The 21160-nt window shown below is 41.4% G+C and overlaps 2 protein-coding genes across 6 annotated transcripts in view; one reads left to right on the forward strand and one right to left on the reverse strand.

Annotated features, from left to right (window-relative positions):
* Positions 1-3492: 3492 nt before the first annotated feature.
* gmpr (guanosine monophosphate reductase) lies at positions 3493-10943 on the forward strand. 2 transcript variants are annotated; one of them, XM_085261306.1, is made up of 9 exons: positions 3493-3818; positions 6553-6672; positions 6889-6972; positions 7178-7351; positions 7437-7518; positions 8609-8715; positions 9214-9256; positions 9649-9808; positions 10171-10943. In XM_085261306.1, exons 1-9 carry the CDS (start codon positions 3732-3734, stop codon positions 10349-10351), a joined length of 1038 nt encoding a protein of 345 aa, XP_085117432.1. In that variant the 5' UTR covers positions 3493-3731; the 3' UTR covers positions 10352-10943. The 2 variants fall into 2 exon arrangements, with proteins under 2 accessions (XP_085117432.1, XP_085117433.1); XM_085261307.1 differs by lacking the exon at positions 3493-3818 and adding an exon at positions 3923-5470.
* A 1509-nt stretch (positions 10944-12452) lies between these two features.
* atxn1a (ataxin 1a) overlaps positions 12453-21160 on the reverse strand; it is a 118392-nt gene continuing 109684 nt past the window's right edge. For all 4 annotated transcript variants that reach the window (XM_085261301.1, XM_085261303.1, XM_085261302.1 and 1 more), the window contains one exon: positions 12453-19572. In XM_085261301.1, the coding sequence (XP_085117427.1) occupies positions 18976-19572 (597 nt within the window). In that variant the 3' untranslated portion in view covers positions 12453-18975. The remainder of the gene's footprint in view (positions 19573-21160) is intronic.

The following is a 21160-nucleotide window of genomic DNA, read 5'->3' on the forward strand; positions in this document are numbered from 1 at the left end:
TGAAAGAAAACAGAGATTTAAGTTACTCAGTACCTTAAACAATACATAAAATAAAAACCCAAACAGAACCTCACCTCAGCTGCCGCCCCGTGTGGAAGTGCGGAAAGAGTGAGCCAAAAGTGAATGCAGTCCTTATATACTGTGTGACATATAATGTGTGACAGGTGAGTGCAATCAAGGACAAGCACCACACCCAATCAAAGGTGAGAGAACTAAACAAGGTGCATCTGGTGAAGTGAGTGGGTGTGCTGGGATGTGCTAAAAGGTGGGTCTCTACAACATAAGCACTAAAGTACTGAAGCATTTGTTTCAGTAGTTCAAATGTTTTTGTTCCATATACCTGTTTCTGTCGGTAGTATTTTTGCTAATCTTATTGCATGAAATTGTTGTAACAGCTACTCTTACTTCTATTATTAATAGAAGCTTATTACTTATTATTACTTTTTAATTATATTCTTATTATTACTTCTATTTAACTATTTTCCAGACTCAAATCATCTGCACAAAATACTTAAAATCTTACATACAATATAGTTTTCATACATAATGTACGCTCACTGGAGTATACATTATGTATGTATATTAGAAAACTTTATTAGATACACCTTGCTAGTACCTGGTTAGACCTCCTTTGTAACATAGATTTAACAAGGTGTTGGAAACATTCCTGGAGATTTTGAGCCATATTGCCATGATAGCATCACACAGTTGCTGCAGATATGCTGGCTGAACATGCATGATATGAATCTCCCATTACACTAAAATGTGCTCTGTTGTTGAGATGTGTTGACTGTGGAGGTCATTTGAGTACAGTTGCCGTGTTCCAGGAACCAGTTTGAGATGATTTGAACTCTGCGACATGGTGTCTTATTATGCTGGAAGCAGCTGTATGATGATGGGTACACTGTGATGGGATGGACGTGGTCAGCAACAATACTCCGGTAGACTTTGTTTAAACAATGCTCAGTTGGTACTAAGGGGCCCAAAGAAAATATTCCCCACACCTCTGCATCACCAGCAACCTGACACAAGGAAGGATGAATCCGTGCTTTCATGTTGTTTACATCAAATTCTGACCCTACCCTCTACATGAACTGAAATCGAGGCTCATCAAAGCAAGCAACATTTCTCCAATTTTGGTGAGCATGTACAAACTGCTGGCTCACATTTCTGCTCTTAGCTGACACGAGTGACCCCCGATGTGGTCTTGTGCTGCGGATGCCCATCTGCTCTGCATTCAAAGATGCTCTTCTGCAGTTGTTCCTCTCAGTTAGAAGCAGTCTGAATTCTGCTCTGACCTCTGAGGTCAACAAGGCATTTAAATCACTCAATGGATATTTTCTCTTTTTCAGACCACTCTGTAAAATACTCAGACCAGCCTATCTGGCACCACCAACCGCGTCACATTCAAAGTCACTTTCTCACCCATTTCAATGCTCAATTTGACCTAAATGCACTGAGTTGCTGCCATGTGATTGGCTGATTAGAAATTTGCATTAACACTCAGTTGATCGGGTGTACCTAATCTTTTTTTTTTTTTAATAGAGTTATACCGTAGTTAAAATTAACCTCACCTTTATCAGCTGCGATGTGAAGAGATATTTTTACTAATGCATCACTAAAAACAATTACAATTCAATTATATATTTTGCACTGGTATTATCACAAAATAAATAAAAGCTGAGAGATGATAGAAGAATGCCTCTGCATGTGAACATCAGGAAGGGACATCCTGTTCCCAGGAAAAACTTAAACAAGTGTTGTGTTGACGCTCCTCTTCTGACGTTCATATAGTATCTGTTTTCTGAAACTCTGCTGACATCTGCTGGTTTGACCGGAAACTGTAACGGGGCTCTTTATTTCCTCAGCTGCTATTTAAAAGATGCTACTGGGTTTAGTATGAATACACTGACTAATAATAATAAATATCATTAATAACATAAATATAATAAATGTAATTGATTCAGAGCGTAAGGTTGCAGGGTAAGAAATCATTATAATACATTTTTAGCGTGTTGCTTATGAAAGATGATTTCTTTTTATGAGACAAAATGGTTTAGGTGTAATTAGAAATTTCTAGTCAAACACAGAAACGTTGGTACTGGGTCTGTGACTCAGGGTTTTGTGTTTATTGGTTAATTTATATTCTTGGATTATTGTCATTCTTGGTTTTCTGCTTGTGTTTATTCTTAGTTCCCAGGATTTAATTTTCTGTTACTTTGCCTTCCCCGTGTTCCTCGTCTAATCACTCGTCTTCATGTTCCCTCTGTCTCCCCAGTCAGTTATGTCTCTATGTCTCAGTGTCAAGTCCACGTGTTTGTTAATGTCTCTTGTCTCCTGTTTTATTTTGATAGTCCCTGTCCTGTGTGCGGTGCATTCTGCTTTGCTTCCTTTGTCTCTTTATGTCTAATTAGTTCCCTCTTGTTTCTCACTCCCTCATTACTGCCTCTGTATTTAAGCACCGTGTATTCCTTTGTTTGTTGCTAGTCTGTCAGCGCTTCTTCCCCTGAGTCAGCTCCTTGATGTTTTGTGTCTCTTGCCCCTCTCTCTTGGTTGTAAGATCTTTGTAACATTTTCCTAGTCTCCTCATGTACTCTAATTGCCTTCCTTTTTCTTTTTTTTCTTTCTTTTTTTTTTGAGGGGGGGTGGGTCCACTTATTCCCTTATTTTCTTATCCAGTTTGCTCAAATTTGTAAGGACACAATTCAAACCATGCTGAGTTTTCAGCTAATAGCTCTCTAAGAATCCCCTTGTTGTTGCTACAACTCCATGTAATGCCTGTCTGATTGTGTTAGCTTTAGCATCTTTTCTAGATTCAATTAAAGAATAAACGATGTGTTTTGTGACAGGCTGCAAGTACCAAAGTGTCTAAAGATAGAAAGATTTAAAACTGGTTCTTTGCTAACCTGTCGAGTTGTTGTTGTTCTTGTTGTTGGCTAGTCACAACACAGGCTTAAATAATTCATATAGGGTTAACAAAAAAAAGATATTCCTCTGAAAATGTTCACGTACAAGCACTGGCCAAATGTTGACAGAAACACTTGAAACACCTTCAGAAAGGCCTTGGTAGCTATTGCTGAAGACAACTTGACAACAAGAAAGTCTGGCTCCTTGAAAGCAAAATATAAAGAAATAAGAGGTGGCTCAAGACTTTTGCACACTACCGCACATGTGTGCATATGAATCTACGTGACTGATTTAGTTTTTAGTTTTAGCTTTTGTTTGTTAGCTTGTCCTCACACTGTCTTGCCCATCGACAGCAAAGGGAGCAATGCCCCAGCTGGACACCAGGTGTGCTCTTTAGCACTGCAGCACGCGAGCCACTGCAGTGCTGCCGTGTGTGTGTGTGTGTGTGTGTGTGTGTGTGTGTGTGTGTGTGTGTGTGTGTGTGTGTGTGTGCAGATGGGACAGCCCGGACCTGCTTGCCAGCTCAGCCACTGCTGCTCCTGCCATTCAGCTGAAGAGCGGCGAAGGGGGGAGGCACGCGAGGCTGGAGCGAGAAAAAAGACAGAAAGAGGGGGGAGAGAGAGTCCAGGCCCAAATAAAGACATGGGGGCCAGGACTGGGCTTGGTCCCGCTTTGCTATAAAAACGCTGGCCTCCTTGAGACTCGGGTTTGGTGGTTGGGGCTTGGGACCAGCGACCACCACAGCTGCTGCAGTCTTCCTCGGGGGAGCTACGTCTGCATACTCACCATCATCGTCCTGGTCATCATTTCTGGGGGCATTCAAGATGCCTCGAGTGGACGCAGACCTCAAGCTGGACTTTAAAGATGTCCTTTTCAGACCCAAGAGGAGCAGCCTGAAGAGCCGCTCAGAGGTCGGTCCTGTTAATTACGTCTGCTCATTACGCATAACTCACGCATTACATGTATAGTGTAATCAACCATCAGAACAGCTCTTTGGGTTAGACAGGTGTATTCTCCTGCGCATTGTGCCGCAATATCGTGTTAACTGTTTGTACATGAGGGCAGATTGATGAGGGTGGCGTCCTGGAGCTGTCTAGTTCTGATCAAATGCGAAAAATACTTTACATTTACTCCTAAATCAACAAAGATACCTCGTTGAAGGAGTAAAATGCGTCCTTGTCTTGTTTAATGTTGAGCTATCAGGTGTACACTGCCTCTGTGCTGGGCTGAAATAGTGTAACAGCGGAGTGACCTTCTTAAAGGTGACAGGAAACAGGCTGGACACAGGCATAAAAGAACATTTTGATCAGTTTGGCCTTGATCTAGTTACCTGTCATTATTATCTAAAGCAGACTAAGCAGGCCACATTGTGTCCAACATCACCATACTTGTGGTGGCACTAGATCTAAAGCAAAGAGTTTGAGCCCTCTGAGGGAGCAAGCAACATGAGACACAGGAGACTTCTCAGAAAAGTTGTTTAAAAATAGGACGGAGCGTGTTGCAGCCAACCAGAGCACATTCCACATGCCACAGAGATATCAGTATAACAGCAGCTTTAATCACATCGATTCAGGTCTCAGACACATGTGTGGCACCTGATGAATGCGGTTTGGTTATTTTGATATTTCAGATCGTAATGTGGGCAGCGGGCCGCGACTGAGACCACTGGATGATTTATTTTAAGTACATATTTTGCAGTGATGTGGTTTATTTTCAGCTTGATGGTGTTGGTGGCGGGGGTTAGTCTTTATTATGACAGGACAGACTGAGAGTAGACAGGAAGAGAAAGACAGCAGGGGGAAGACACACAGCGAATGGCCCTGCAATAGCCTTGCTGCACATGGGTCTTCTGCTCAACCTGGTGAGCTACACCAGCATCATTACTTTCTCATTATTAATGGTGAATAGAAAGGAAGTAAACTGAAAGTCCTGAGTCAGTGTGCAGCATCTGCTGATGTGCTGGAGCGAATCAATATAGACTATAGAATATCTCCCTCGTCCATGTCTTCCACCTCTTTCCTTCCTCTCACTATTATGAGGCATGACCTCATTATATGCCCACATTAAAAGTTATGGTGCATTGCGTACGGTAAGTCTGTAGCTTAAGTAGCTTTGCATAATAAATGTCTTGGTTCTAGTCAACAAAAGCATTCAGCACTAAGAGGGAGCCATTTAGAAAACTTGTTTTTAACTGTTGGCAAGGCAACTCACCGTTATGTCCCACTTTTTGACAACTATGCCGACCATCTTTACCTTCTTTTTTTCTAGGTTGAAAATTTACCAGTTAGACACATTTCTACATTTTCTACATATTAATACTGATAGTTGGTGATTAAAACCCCCAATATTCTGATATTTTGGCATTTGTTGAGCCTAATTTTTTTTTTTTTTGTTGGCATTTATAGCCCTTTTCCACTGGCAGCTACTCGGCATGGTTCAACTAGACTCGGTTTTTAGGGTTTTCCATTAGGTGGTAGAATCTGTGCCAAGGAGGAGAAATGGCTACACAAAAAACAACAATGTGGTCGCTGAGTCTGACTAGAAGCCATGCACGGAACAGCAGGTATACCATCGCCTTAACGTCCTCCACTGTTGTGTTGTGTTCAAATTATGTCACAGGACTGTGTAACAACCCCACACACATGGAACTCGATTGTAATGGAAAAACATCCAAAACCGAGATGAGTCGTGTAAGTACTAGTAGAAAAAGGCTATCACAGTTATTTACAAGTGAGAAGTTTCAGAGTGCCCTCTGGTGGACAAACTATGCAATATCACTCACACCATGGTGAAGGGTGTTTCTGCTGTCTCTTCTTTAGTTTTTAAAATTTTTATTATTGGCCGTTAAATGCAGATACTGAAAGATTGGCAAATAACTATTATCAGCCAATAATATTAGCCTCAGTAAACACATTTAGATTGCTTACATTAGCTAACATTAGTAAGCTATACCAGACCAAGTAATGCTACAGTAGTAAAGCCACCAAGACTGTTGAACGATGGTTCTGGGAGAAGATTCTTGAGTAGTAACAAAGTTCAGCGTTTAGATCGTTAACTGGAAAAAAGGTTTATTTTAATGATTTAATTTGAAAGAAATAATTTCCGCAAGTGACTCAAACACTTTCCTGAAAATGGTGCAGCTTGTGTGTCACATTGAGCTCAGCTCAGCACAGGCATATCCATTAGAAGCTGTCCATTAGATCTAAAACAGCGGTCCCCAACCTTTTTTGCGCCACGGACCGGTTTATGCCCGACAATATTTTCACGGACCGGCCTTTAAGGTGTCGCGGATAAATACAACAAAATAAAACTAGTACCAGTACCGAAAAAAAATTTTTTATTCATAACACACGTGAAAAGACCCAGGAAAAGCGAGTTAACGATAAAAACGATAACAAAATAACGCTGAAAACTGATAAAAACCCTGAAAACCGTACATTTCACACCTGAGCCTCAACTCTCGCGGCCCGGTACCAAACGACTCACGGACCGGTCCGAGGCCCGGGGGTTGGGGACCACTGATCTAAATGATTCAGTGCACCCATGCACACTCAGGAGACGAGTATTAGCCTTCTCATATTTCCAAGAAAAATGACAAGGATAAAAAAATACTAATAAATTTTAAAAAATTCCTTCCGTCCTCAGGTGGATCTTCAGAGGACCTTTACATTCCGCAACTCTAAGCAGACCTACACAGGTATCCCCATCATTGCAGCCAACATGGACACCACAGGAACATTTGAGATGGCACAAGTTCTCAGTAAAGTGAGTGAGGACAATAGTTATAAAAAAATAAATAAATTAAAAATACATTTGTTTTATTTTGTATGGTTGTGGATTCATCAGCAGGTTACTTCTGTTCAAGTTGAAGGACAATGATGGATGATAGAGAGAATGTCAGTGGCCCAGAGTATCTAAGGTATTTCTGAATCTCTCATTTTCTTCCTGTCTTCCTTTCTGTCTGACTGCTTCTTTCTTTAGCACACCCTCTTCACAGCCATTCATAAACACTACTCTGTAGAAGACTGGAAAAACTTTGCTGCTAGTCACCCAGAGTGCTTAGAGGTAAGACTTCCAGTCTTTGCTTTAACGTAGTCTGTGTGTGTGGATTCTCAGTCATCCAGGTCATCGCCTTAAGAGCTGGAAAAGAAGGAACTGGAACTTAGAGAAGTCCAGTTGCCTTCTTTTAAGCTCTTAAGACTTTTTACATGTATGTTGTCTCTCATAAGAAACTAGAAAATCTAAATAAAACACATTTTCATTCCCATAGCACGTAGCTGCTAGCTCAGGGAGCGGCAGTGCAGATCTGGAGAAGCTGTGTGCCATCCTGGAAGCCGTCCCTGCCCTCAAGTACATTTGCCTGGACGTGGCCAATGGCTACTCTGAGTACTTTGTGGAGTTTGTCAAGAAAGTCAGAGAAAAGTTCCCCAAACACACCATCATGGTAGGAAAGACAGTGCCTCACGTTGGCTGGCAGTTTGTCTCCTGGTGGATTATGGGATATTTAAGACTGTGTGCTGGTTTTGCAGGCTGGCAACGTGGTAACAGGAGAGATGGTGGAGGAACTCATCCTGTCTGGGGCTGACATCATCAAAGTGGGCATCGGGCCAGGTGAGTGGGTACAAAGGTCTCTTAACACAAAGCTGCACGGTCCTCAAACACAGAGACCAGCAGTGAGGCATGCAAACACAGATGAGACATAAGACAGAGACGTACAGCATTTTAAACCAAGTATAGCGGTCATGTTACACGCCATTAAGTTACTGACTCATTGCATGACTAATGTAGCCACTCTAACGTTGCTGTGGAGACATGAAAAATGTGGTTTTACTGGTACGATTACAGCAGACTAATGTTTGGGATCATTGTCATGCTGACAAATTAAGCCGTCGCCAATCGGACACTTTCCAGATGGTATTGCATGGTTTGTTTGTTTAATCAGGATTCCCATTCCCAGCCTCAGACTTATCTGTCCTTCCTGGGTTTACTTGCAAACAACAACACGACATAAAAATGAAAGAAGCTGTTTTTTTTTTCCTAACACAGATAGCACTGAGTTTCATAGAGCGAATATAAAAATGGCAAAAATAATAAGATGAAGCTGCTTGTTTTCTAACGGGTGCGCCTATGAATCACAATCATTACTAAGCAGCTGAATACTAAAGAAAATTCCATCAATTTTGGAGATTCCCAACGGCAGTGGCTGAAACACAGCCCCAAACCAAGACGCTGTGTGTAAAAATGGCACTACTGTTGTGTTTGTTTGTTTTTTGCACTGCACACCATGCCAACATTTGGCAAATTTTTAGCTATTAACTCCTTGCGAATCACCTTGATGGTGCAAAACTCCTATTTTATGCTTGTCAAAATGTGTTGTTACCAAAAATGGTGCGTTTTTTGTGACAGCCTGCTAGTAAAAATGTGCCTTAAGATACAATTTTATGTGCAGACACAACACTTGACATGGGTGCCTTTATTGTGCTTTTATGGTTCACAGGTCAGTGTCACATGATGTAACAAACAAAAACACTCCTTAAAAAGTGCATGATTGGACTAAAAGCCAATCATGCACCTGAGTAGTCACCTGACTTGAACAGATTAAAAAAGACGGCAGGTTCCTGTAGTTACAACAGCAGCAATCAGCACAGACAGAGAGAGAGATAAAGATGTGGTTCTCTAATGTGTGCTCTGACTGTTGCAGGTTCTGTGTGCACAACAAGGATCAAGACAGGAGTGGGTTACCCACAGCTCAGTGCTGTTATAGAGTGTGCAGACTCCGCTCATGGACTCAAAGGTCACATTATCTCTGTAAGTCCACAATATAATTTTTTTTAAATAAAAATAATGAAGTCAAACAGTAATTAAAGTAAATATTGGCAATTTCTGCAACAGTAGGAAAGCTGTCTGCAGAATATGCTGAAAATATGCAAGAGGCTGAAATGAAAATGATACAAAGCAGAGTGCAATGATGTGGTTTTCATGTAGATACTGAAAATGCATCAAAGAGATTTCCATTTTAAATTGTGTTGTACTTGGAGGACAGGGTGGCAAACAGTGAGCAACAGAAGAGCATTTATTGCTTGAAAGACCAGGTTTTTTCTCGTCAGTTCAGCAGGTGTAACACACTGTAAACATGTGCAAAAACCAAAAAACATGTGCGATTATGCATCACTAGATTTGTTCATGCATGTTACTGAAGGTTTCCAGCCAATAGGGGGAGCAGTTTAGTCCTAAAATTAAACATTAAACCTGCTTCTCTGACCTAATGTGAACCAGTAAACTGACATGTGTTTAACTTCTGTTAAGGATGGTGGCTGCAGTTGCCCTGGAGATGTAGCTAAGGCCTTTGGTGAGTAACCAACCCCACGCTGTAAGAAATGCCCCAGTTAAATTACAGTGAAGTAGTGGCAAATCTATTTCCCAGATTACTTTTGTATGTATATACAGCTTACCTGCTGTAATCTACAAAAAACATATCTTGAGGTAAAAACATTTACATAATGGTGTCACATACAATTGTGATTATACTGTTTTTTTTAGTCTTTTACGATATAATCTCCATGACTTCATGCCCTTGTCCAAATTCCCTGACTTCAGCTTCGTGTGCTTCCCCATTCTTCACACTGCATGGCTACGGGAATGCTGTGGTCAACAGTGCGCTGTGTTTGTCTCTTCAAACTTGCTGTGTTGTTCTATACATCTTACCTCTGTGCCTACTCTGGCTGTGCCTCTGCTCCTCAGGTGCCGGTGCTGACTTTGTAATGATGGGAGGAATGCTCGCAGGCCACGACCAGTGCTCCGGGGAGGTCATTGAGAAAAATGGCAAGAAGTACAAACTATTTTACGGCATGAGCTCCGACACAGCCATGAAGAAATACACTGGGGGAGTTGCCGAGTATAGGTGAGATAGTGATACCCTGAGACTCGCAGCAACACCTGTGAGTCATTCATTTTGGCTTCATCTGTGTTGCTATGGGAATTCCTTTTTTTTTTGATTGCTTACAGTAACAGTGTATTATTATAGACACACTTTAATCACTCAGGTGTTTGCAACATTTTTTTTCTTATTGAATCCATTTCATACTTTGATGATTCATAACACAGACAAAAGAATTCTAGAACTCCAAAAGTTGCCTTTATAAAAAAAAGATGAGCCCATTTTAAACTTTCATGCTCTGGTCTTGTACTAGAATAGATGAGAAGATATTTTACCAAAGAAAGGTTTCTAAAGTCCACCTTCTCACCTCTTTCCTTGGCTCCCAGGGCATCAGAGGGGAGGACGGTCGAGGTTCCCTACAAAGGAGATGTGGAAAATACCATCCGGGATGTGCTGGGGGGCCTGCGCTCCACCTGCACCTATGTGGGTGCCGCCAAACTCAAAGAGCTGAGCCGCAGAACCACCTTTATCCGTGTCACACAGCAGTCTAGCTATATGTTCACTTAAGGGGGTGGTACTACTTTCTCCCAGTAGCAGCAGGACCACATACAGACCTACACCTCACTTCACCACGCACCTGTTTCTCTCAGGATATCTGCTGTCCGAAAGCTTTCAACTCCTTCGGGCTGCAATTAAACCAACTCAAAAATTTGACTTGAATTACCCAGATGGATAACAACACTCTACTCTCTTTAATCTCACAGTGAGTGTGTTTCTATGCTTGCAGAAACCAATAAAGTACTGTTGTAATTTATGCAGACATTGTTTTTGAATGGGAATGTGCAAATACGCTTCACCTGCTACCTTTCAGTTTTGGGAAACGGCAGTGAAACTACTACAGTAGAGATTTTTCAGAAACTTGTATATAAAGTTGTTACTGGAGGATATTTCAACATTAACAACATATCAAGAGCAAGCAAGAATATGAGATTTGTAAAACACACTCAGCAGGAACGTGTTGGTATTAGTGGGAAGATCAATGATTTTGCTGAAGTGTATCCTAAAATGAATGTGCAAGTTGATATGCGAGATTAAGAGACTCCGGCCTTTAATTGTCAAGGCAGAAATTGTGTTGCAATAAACTGCATGGAGAACCTTGTGCTGGTTTCCTCAGTGGTGTTGGTCTTTCAGTTTGAACTGAGTTGGGACGCTTTCATAATGAGAATGAAGTCTTCACAGTTTGTGCATTTCAAGTATTTGGTATATTTACTTAAAAATGTGTCCCTCATTTTAAATCATGCAAGTCTAGAGATTTGTGCCTTTTACTGCATTGTAAAGTAACGTAACGATGCCATTAAACGCAGGAAATGAAAACCTACACTATGTAATGCATACTGTGATAACTAACAGTATTACATTGTTTATTGCAGTCAAGACAGAAAATGGAAGTCATTAATCAGTGAATGATTAACATAATTCCTCTTTCTGGACAATAAACTGTAACTAGAAGCTTTTGAGATTTCGGTTTCTTTTTCTGATTTAAAAGTTTCAACAAAAAAAAAGAAGAAGTGGTAAACCAACTACCAAGATGTCTGGCTTGGAGTTGAGACCATTTAGATTCATGTTGCATTACAACGAAACTTCTTTCATCACTTACTGCTCACATATTTCTAATATTTCTTTGTTGCTGGTGTTGCCACTTCCTGTGAAAACAAAGCTGCATGGAGTAGCTGCTATAAGATCAGGAGGAGAGTACTACAACTGAAGGTGGAATGAAACAGTCGTTTCTTTTGTGCTGCTGGTCACATGTTGGGTCCTTGAAAACTTGTTTCTAATGTATATTTAGGTCCTTAAGTGTTTATAATTTTGCTTGTGTACACCACCACAGTGGATTTTAAATCAATCAAGAAGCCTCTGACAGGTTCATTTATTATTTTTCCCAGATAGACTCCCTCACATGTCTTTGCACTTCCTATTCAGAGTGAACAGCTACCAAATACAAGGTCAGCAGATTGAATCAACTCCAGAGTTTTATCTGCTTAATTTGTCATGAAATAATGGGGGAACAGGCCTCAACAGGTTCAAAAAATGCTTCCCTGCCAGTCGTCCAATTACGTTCAAGCCTTGGGACTATGATTTGACTATGTTTTAAATATGGCTGTAATTCCTAAACAGTTAATGCAAAACCTTTGTGAAGCCCTTTGAGTTAAAGCCGAACGTTTGCAATTAAATCACATCTTTTTTATTCAATTTATAATCCACTGTGATTGTACAGAGACACAATGTCAGTGTCCAAATAGGACCAAACTGTAATAGTTAGCTAAGCCCACACAGTGAGCTCTGTGCAAGGAGGCAAAAATCAATAACCTTCAGGGGCTACAAATATTAATCTGTTTGAGTACCATGTTTCATTTTGTATTCTTCTATACCAGCTTTTTGGTTGCAGTGTGGCTTTTAGACAGAGCAAGCACTTCCATAACTCCAAAGCTTCAGAAAGGCTCAAAACTGTAGGGCAGGTGTTATGTAGCCCACTAAACACTAGAGGGAGATATTATAAAAGGTACCAATTTCAGCACTGGGTGAAATCACAGTAGCTGCGTTCTGTACAGATATCCAGATCTTTTGTTCACGTATGCATTGCTACTCAAAGAAAAACACAAATTGCCCATTTGTTCCAGATATGTCAAGGTTTCATTTTGTTTTTCCAAAGAGGTGCGTTTGTACAGATGTCAAATACATACACCAACAGGGTTTCTCCATTGCTATAGAGGAAATGGGGTGGTGAGACACAGGGACTTGGTGAGTACAATATAGTACAAACAAGTTGGCTGGGAACTGCTGTGGCCCCCCCTGTAGGCCAGACTGTCCATGCAGGTCTGCGCTGATGTCCAGTTCTCCGCCACCATCTCACAGGCCAGTAAGTCTCACTTTAGTACGTGGTGACGCAGGTTAACTGAGAAACATCTTGACAGACAGGTTGCTAGCCTCAGGGCTGAGTGTTCAGATCACAGGAAGGACACAGCTGACAGATCAACTCCACCCTCTCCCTGGCAGTGGGCAGGGTCAGAGGTCAAGAACCACACAGCCTGTCCTGAAGTGTTTTTATCGCCTTCCACAGAGAGGCCGCCCAGAGATGATCAGTACACTAAAGAGTAATCCAAGCCATCTCCAGCATAATACACATAATATCATAATAATTTATAGTTAATTTCCAATAAGAACATTTGTTAATCAAATCAATTCAAATATCAAATTATAGGTAATAAATTTACATATCTTATAACCCATATCAAAAAGCCCACTATGCAAATTGACTGGTGTGAAACTAACTGTTAAGTGGGCCTCTACACTTTTTTTTTTTCTTCTTTCTGCCTGAGTTGGTTATCCAGCGCTATGGACATCGACAAGACATCATACAAAAAAAAAGAAAAGAAAAATAAATTCATGAAAAAAGTGGAATCCTGATCGAATTCTGTTCACTTTTAAAACACAACAAAAGTGCCAAAAAACACATTTTTGTTTACGCAAAATGAAAGTACAAACATTAAGAAACAAAGAGCACACATGCCTTTTTTCTGATCAAAAAAAGTCAAAGCTCACTCACCAACATTCATTTTATTTGTCAAGTTGTGCAAGAAGCCAATTTAAAAAAAAAAAAAAAAATGACATTAGCACTGTTCCTCCAGTGAGGACGCTTGTCTTGAAAAACTCAACAATGACACATTCTCTACATAGTTTTAAGTCCCCTGACATTATACTGAGTGCTACAAGGAGACCAAAAACAAAACAACAACAACAAAAAGCTCCTGCACCAAAGATAATGCAAACAAAGCAAAGGTTTGCATGCGCTCTTTCCGCACCGCACAACCGAACCAAGCCGCGAACATCAAGAAACCGAATTTATCCGTTCAGGCAGGTTGGCGGTGTGCGCTCGAAAAGATGAACGCAACGAAAGAGGGGACGCTTTCCATGAGAAAGGGGTTTTCCTAGTAGAAAAGAACCAAGGAATCACCTAACACCTCGGCCCGTTGGACCCAAGAACGCGCCGGGCGCCAAGCGAGATGGAGCACAGACAGATAAAACACAAGGTTACGGCAAGGTGATGTGCAAACTTGAGCCATCTCTCCCCCTCTCTCTTTTTATTCATCAATAGTCACCCCGTTTAGTTTTTGTTTGTTTGTTTTCTCATTCTCTCTGTCTGTTTTGAATGAATGTTACCCCTGGGACAGGCGTCGGCCTGAAAGAGAGGGGTTAGACCGAGCCCCGTCCCAGGATTAGAAAGTGCTGAAACATTATCAAGTCTTTTTACATCTACATACATGTGCATCTCTTTCGGTTGGTTTAGAATCTTTTTTTTTTCCTTTTTCTTTTTTTTTCTCTTTTTTTTCTACAAAAAAAAAAAGTGGTCCCCACTAGCGATGAGGTTTCTTTTTCCTGTGGGTCTCACCGTGAACCGTCGAGGGTCAGGGTTTATGATCTCACAGACTATTAGAGGAGAAAACACTCCCCCCCCCCCCCACACACACACAAACACTCACACACATTTGAACACCAGGTGTACATAAGCATACATCCTACACGCACGACGACACACGGTGCAGACTCACAACTGAGGAAGGCCGCGAGGACGAAAGGGAAGGAGAGGAAAGAGAGGAAAAACAGGAAAAACGCTTTGCTGTTTCTCCTCACAAACATCCTGACTCAGATGTGACACACACGTCAACAGATATTTAAAAGAAATACACGAGCCTTTAACGAGGATCAGACACTGGAGTCGAACTTTTGCTACATACACTTGGCACAGTAAAGAGGGGGAAAACAAAATCAAAGTATTGCACATTGTGGTACATTTCAATGGGATTTAAGAAAGACTTGGGAAATGATAACTACACTAGACCCTCGGGAAAAAAAAACAAAAAACCTTGCTGATTGATTTATGTTATCATCTATAGTAAAATATAAACTCAGTGGCCTTTTTAAGCTGACTGTGAACAGGAGACCGAATATGAAAAGATGATGTAATTGGGAGGGCAGACCTCCTATATCCGCATCAGGCCACACTGAAAGGTAGCGAACGGTTGTCGTTAAGGGTTAAACAGATTGCTTTGCCTCAGAAGGAGGTGCTCGTGAGGCTGGCTGGCTATGATTGGGTACCTGAAACAAAGTTAAAGAGGTCACTACGGGAGTCGTGGCAAAGAGGCAGAGCTTGGCGGAGTCAAAAAAACGAAGAGGAAAAAAAGAAGTCTGCTGGTTGGCTTCGTGCCACACCGAGTCGGTTCGCCTTCAGCGTTGACAGTGTAACAGCAGTGTTTGTGACTGACCAGCAGGGACAGAGGAGGTTTCAGGGGTTGTGTTGGGTTACTGCATATATGAGAAACTTCCCTGAAAGATCAGCAACTGGTGTTGCAACTGCAATTTCTGAGGATTCAAATGAGTTTCATGAGGAGGGGAACTGCGGTACCTGGAGTGAGCTGGGTTCAGGTGTGTTAACGTCTGCAAACCTTTTGCAGTATGAGACGAAAATTGTACTTCTTCTCTGGGCAAAAAGAACTGTTTTTGGTTGTCGTGCTGGAGGATTGTTATTAAAATGTTTATTGCAGAGATTTTGAGTGGAATGACTCGCCGAGCGCGCGCTCCACTCGCATACAAGGAGACTGCCTGAATACTTTTTAACTATTGCTTTCTAAAGTAACCAAAGCAACCACAGCGTCGCTTGGCTTTGGATTATTATTATTATTATTATTAATAATAATCTACCTGATCAACAGTAAGAGTCTGAATGGTTTGAGTGGCTGACGGTTTTGTTCAGATGTCTATTTTTCCTTTTGTTGGTAAGGGGGTTGGAGAAACATGTAGAAAAAAGACATACATTTATAAACCACTGCCACACTCACACACACACACACACACACACACACACACACACACACACACACACACACACACACACACACACACACACACACACACACACACACAGCGGTTCCAAACCATGCGCACACACATATAACTACTGCTATTTCTACCAGATGTTTCAATAGGAACAGGACCAAATGAAAATGCGCTGCTGTGTGGGTGTCGATCTGAGAACCCTGTTCTATTATAAAAAATAAAGCATTTTCAAATCTCATTCGGGGCTCTTCTTACTCGCTCGCCTTCACTATCAGTCTGTCTGCTCATTCGACCACCAATCCACCCATTCCTCATCCATCTGAATACACATCCATCCTGCCATCACCCTGGTAAACTCCCACCACCTGAAACATTGTCGCCTCTATTTTTTCTTTTTCTAAAGGCAAGCAGCAACAGCCATAAAACATAAATACAGGCTGAGCAGGAACAGATATGCTCAACAGACATGCCTGCAGGAAGCCGCTGCCTCCCTAACAACAGCATTGTGCCAGCAACATGTCAAAGCTAATCTCACAAAACCTGAGATATGTTTACATGTTGTATGGCACCTCTATGTTACATGGTATAGATTTTTAAAAAAAAAAAACTAACCGGCCAATTGTTTTTTTATTTTTAGTTTTGTTTTGGGGTTTTTTAAGAAGAAGAAGAATCAGCCAAATGATCAAGGATGGCCAATTACACCGAAGGCTCGTGCTTTCATATTAGAGAAAAACCCCAAACTCCGTGAGGACGATCGACCGACTGACCACGCAAGCACATCTGTTGAGGTAACTGCTATCTAAGGGATAAATGAGTTTTGGCTGGCTGAGCACAGGCCGTGTTCAAAAGCGAACCCTAGCCCCCCTTTACACTCTGGGCACCCCGGTTTAATCAGCAGGGGCAGATATTCTCCTTAAGCAACCCGAGAAATGGTCGGCTTTTAATTCAGTTTAGTAGGCAGGCACATGTTTGCCATAACTGTTGATCAGAAACGTTTCCTCTACAGTGTGGCAAGTGCCTGTTTAGGAACAAAAACCCTGATCTCCTCCAGTGTGTCATGTGGCTCTAGGGCTAGTTTTGGGACAGGGCCTTAAAAAAATGAAATAAAATAAAATAAAATAAAACAAAAAATAAAAATCGCGTCTCGACTGAACTCCCTCCTCCTGATGTGCAAATTGCAGGATTCTCTTAATTAAAGACTCCAAGTAGAAACACTGGACATTTAGCGTTGTCTTTATATCATTTTCCTATACACAGTGCACACACACTCTTATACAAACTCCCACCCATACACAAACACAGCTCAGAGCACTTTTTTCTGCACGGCTGCACTGTAGCAGTGCCGCGTGCATTAATCCAACGTCAGTCCACTAGTGTCTTTGCAGTAGGGACAATATGCACCAAAATAAACGCTTGCCTCTGCAGCTGTCTAAATATGGATTGCCAAGTACAGTACGTATTGAGTTTTAGAGACTATTTTGTGTCTGTGTGAGCGCGTGCGTGTGTGTGAGCAAACACACCAGCATCATACACACACATATTACAAACATATGATGACCTTCACAAGTCTGTGGGTGTGAGCTTCTGATTGTTGCTCTCAGTCTAAAACAAATCTTGAGCAGGATATTTCAAAGACTTGTTTCTTTTTTCCCGTCTTAATCGAACTTTCCAGACACGTTCCGATACTTTCCTGCCGCGCACATGCCGAAAACCGCGATACCTCCCGCTTCATCTCACTTCCTCTACCCTAACCTACTAACTGAAACTCCTCTCGCTCTCACATTTGTCCCTTGCTCTGTGATTTAATGGCACATCTGCTCCCACGTTACTTAACAACCTCTTTACCTTTCACAAAGTGCTTCTGCTACTTTCTGCCTTTGTCTTTAAAAAAAGAAAGAAAAAAATCTAAGAGCATACAGTACTTTGTAAATAAACACACAACATCATCATTTTTTTGTTGTTTTTTTTTGTTGGCTGTATGATGAGAGTGACAGGTGTGTTAAATGCTTTGAAACATCCGGACCCTCTCAGAGCTAACGTGGAGATTCTCTCGCTTCCCCTCACGCGACCTTTCAGGATTTGTAAAGAAAAATTAAAGTGATTCATTAAATAAAACTCAAACAAAACCGCTAGGATCGTATGCGAAGACTCCGTTCGAGTGCAAACACGCTGGGTTCACCAACCCAGTGTGTTTGCATTTGCTTAAGGGCATTGCATATTGATACATGAACATTGACCCACCTAGGCGCGATCGATTGATTATTAAAAAGGACCCCTGATTAAGGTTTTAAAAAAATCTTGAAAAAAAATGTAAAACCTATGTGGTGAGATGGGAGATGAGGGGTTAAAGAAGAAAAAAAGTCAAATGAAAAACACTAACATGAAATGAAAGCAAAGACTCCACTGTCTACAAACTGAGCAGAGTAAGTGTTGTTCCCTCACAACTGTGTGCAGCACACGGGCATCGACACGATGACCTCAGGTTCCGGTCAACCACAGGCCCGGATGACACAGTGACAATCAGATCATATTAACTTCTGGTCTGATTTAGCAAGTGAAAATTTTTAATGATTTACCCGCAAATCCTTCATTATTACCAGAGGCGAATCCAGGCAGCCTTACTGCCCGAGTACACAGGTAACATCACTGTCACAGAGTGCGACTGTGAACCACCCATATGGAAAAGAAATAGTAAAAACTTATATGTGATTACTCATGAAAGTGACCACTTTCTCATTACTTTCATACATTGTTTTAGTAAGTATCCAAAACATACAAGTTTCATTATATAATTTTTCAAGGGATCTTATATCCGTTTTCACTCTTATATGCTTTTCATACAAGTTTCACACAAGACAGATACAAACTTTATAAGATTTATATATATCTTTTCCATATGGGCAATCAGGGTGGAAATTTCAGCGTAATGTGTCGCCGGCCAAGCAGAGCCATCGAATGTCGCGCCCGTGTGCCACAGAGCAACCGATAAACATTCAACGCACAGGTCAGAAATCCCTCACCAGAAATCTTCTCATGAAAATCACCAAAACTGCACAGATTGCTCATGTGATAATTAATCAATCTATTAAAAAAAAAACATAAAGGTGTTAAACTACATGGACTTAATGTAAGGTGTAGGGTAAGGTTACCGCTACAGTACAGGATGTGAACTAAAAAGAAACAAAAAAACAAAACCACGACGAATGAACCTTCACCGTGGACATTTATGGGGTTTTTGTAGAATCTTTTTAGCTGTGTTTATTTTTTATTTCATGGGTTGTTAACAGTCCTGCTAGCCTTCACTTGCCAATATTTGACCTTCCTTCAATGCTGATTTTCACCTCATGAGGGATGAAGGAAGGTTTGGGAAGGGTCAAAGGTGGTTCCTCCTCTGATTTTTCTACTTTTCGACCCTCGGGCGCAGACCATCTGCGCTTCCTGCTTCCCGATGGCTTAGTAGAGCCAGCTTCTGTACTGCCGACAACCTGACCTTTGGAAACTCTTTCCCCAAACACGAGATCCCCGTTTTCCACACCGGAGATCCCTCTACCTCCATTTCCACTCTCCCCACTCCCTCGCTGGCTGATGCCATTCTCCCGCTCTCTGTGCCTGGGACCTCCTCCACTGCAGCTCTGAGGAGCGTCCGACACAGCTCTAGGGGGTTTGAGGTGTCCGTGGCTGGAGGGGACAGAGGCGTGGGCGGCCGGCTCCAGGGGTTGAGTCTTCTTCAGAGATCCATTCCTCAGGTTCTTGAGCGTGAGTGAAATACAAACATCGCCTACAGAAAGCTTGGTACAAGGCAGCTCCAGAAGCTGGGTGGTCCGGTCCGGGCAGCATGAAGACCAGCCTTGGCCAAAGACGAAGAAGGGGTATTCCAACAAGACCTCCACGCTCACCTAAAGAGAATTGGGGACAAACGAATGAATACCTTATTTACATTATATACTGTTGTTTCACAAAAAAATCCACTTTGATCTTTTGATTTTGTTAAACTAAACAATCTCACGTAGAGCCGAAAGCTGTAATGTTTAAAGCTCCTTCAGGAAATTAGATCGGAATATGGGGAATTTTTTCTTTGTGAATCTCAGGTCCAAAAATCAAGGCATGAACTAAACCATGGTTTTAACATGTTAATTATGAAAGTTCATGACTTTAACATTATTTTCCACTCAGTTTTGGAGCTTCGATAAGAACGCAGTGTCTAAAAAAGGATAACGAGAAAAAAGAAGAAAGAAGAAGAAATACAGGAAATTGAATGTAACCCAGTTCCCAGACTAGCCCAGCAGCACGACAGCAGCCAGTGTCCTGAATTTTATTTGAGAAAAGCTTTAAAGGAAAACCTGCCATGCCTCTGTTTGGCCATTTTCTAAACTGAAATCTGAAATTCTGCGGCCTCCTGTTGACACCATGTCCTATAACACTGACCCTGTTAAGTACACATTATTAAAAAAACATGGAGAAAATCTGCTGCATATTACTTTACTGTTTGTGAACCTTTTTGTCATGACGAATACTGAAAACACTACACTGCTATACTACTAATACTGGTGTCAGCTTGAGACCTGAAACTCTCATCTGAAAAAGGACGTTTTCACAGAACTCTGAGGTCCACACCAGGATTCAGTAGCTTGTAGAAACACTTTTAGCAGCAATAACTTGTTCTCTGTACAACTTTCAGAGTCTCTCACATTATTGTGAGAAACTTCCAAAACTTCTACTTTCATAGAGGTGCTCACACTTGCTGATCATCAGTTAATCAAGAGTGTTTGATTAGCAGCACATGGCTGCTATTCAATGCTCTTAGTAAGGCAGTAAGAAGCAGTAAGGGTATCCAGCTGCTCCTGTCTTCTAAGACTTTAAGTTAGAAAGAAATACAAACGTTTTCTGTTAGTGTTCTGCAAAGTCAAAAAGATATTTATGCAATAATTGTGATTTTTCTTTCACTTCTGATTTAAACTGTGGACTTAAAGCCCTGACTGGGTCTGTATTAGTGTTTGAATGTATAAAAAGAATGAATGGATGACAAAAAGAGATCGGCTGCAGGCTCAGGAGAAGGAAAAATAAACATCAGAAACATCCGAAAGAAGGCAAAGCCAGGGATAGGATACCGTAAAAGAGCGAGATGATGGAAGTGGAGGAAGCTTCTAAGATGGGGATGAAAAGACAAGTTTAAAAAGAGAGAGTAGGTTGGACAAGAAGAAGAGGGAGGAAATGAAAAGAGAGCTATGTCAAGAAGGATACAAGCGAAAGACGTGACAAGTACCAAATCTCAAATCTTATGTCAGGCAACACTTTCCCCTCCTGTATTATATAACTTTTGACTTCTTGGAGTAAGTTCTCTGAGTGTGGACTCAAAGCTATAACCGCCGCTCAGGAAAAAAGTAAGAGGAACCATTAGAGCTGGGCGATAGAACGATAACGATATGTATCGCGATATAACTTTTACTCGATAGAGAAATTAAGCTATCGCGATAGACCTCGCCG

Source organism: Mchenga conophoros, linkage group LG22 (assembly GCF_057382185.1).
Source record: "Mchenga conophoros isolate Kocher_MC1m ecotype Shallow Benthic linkage group LG22, M_conophoros_male_GT1.1, whole genome shotgun sequence".
Classification (NCBI taxonomy): Eukaryota; Metazoa; Chordata; class Actinopteri; order Cichliformes; family Cichlidae; genus Mchenga; species Mchenga conophoros.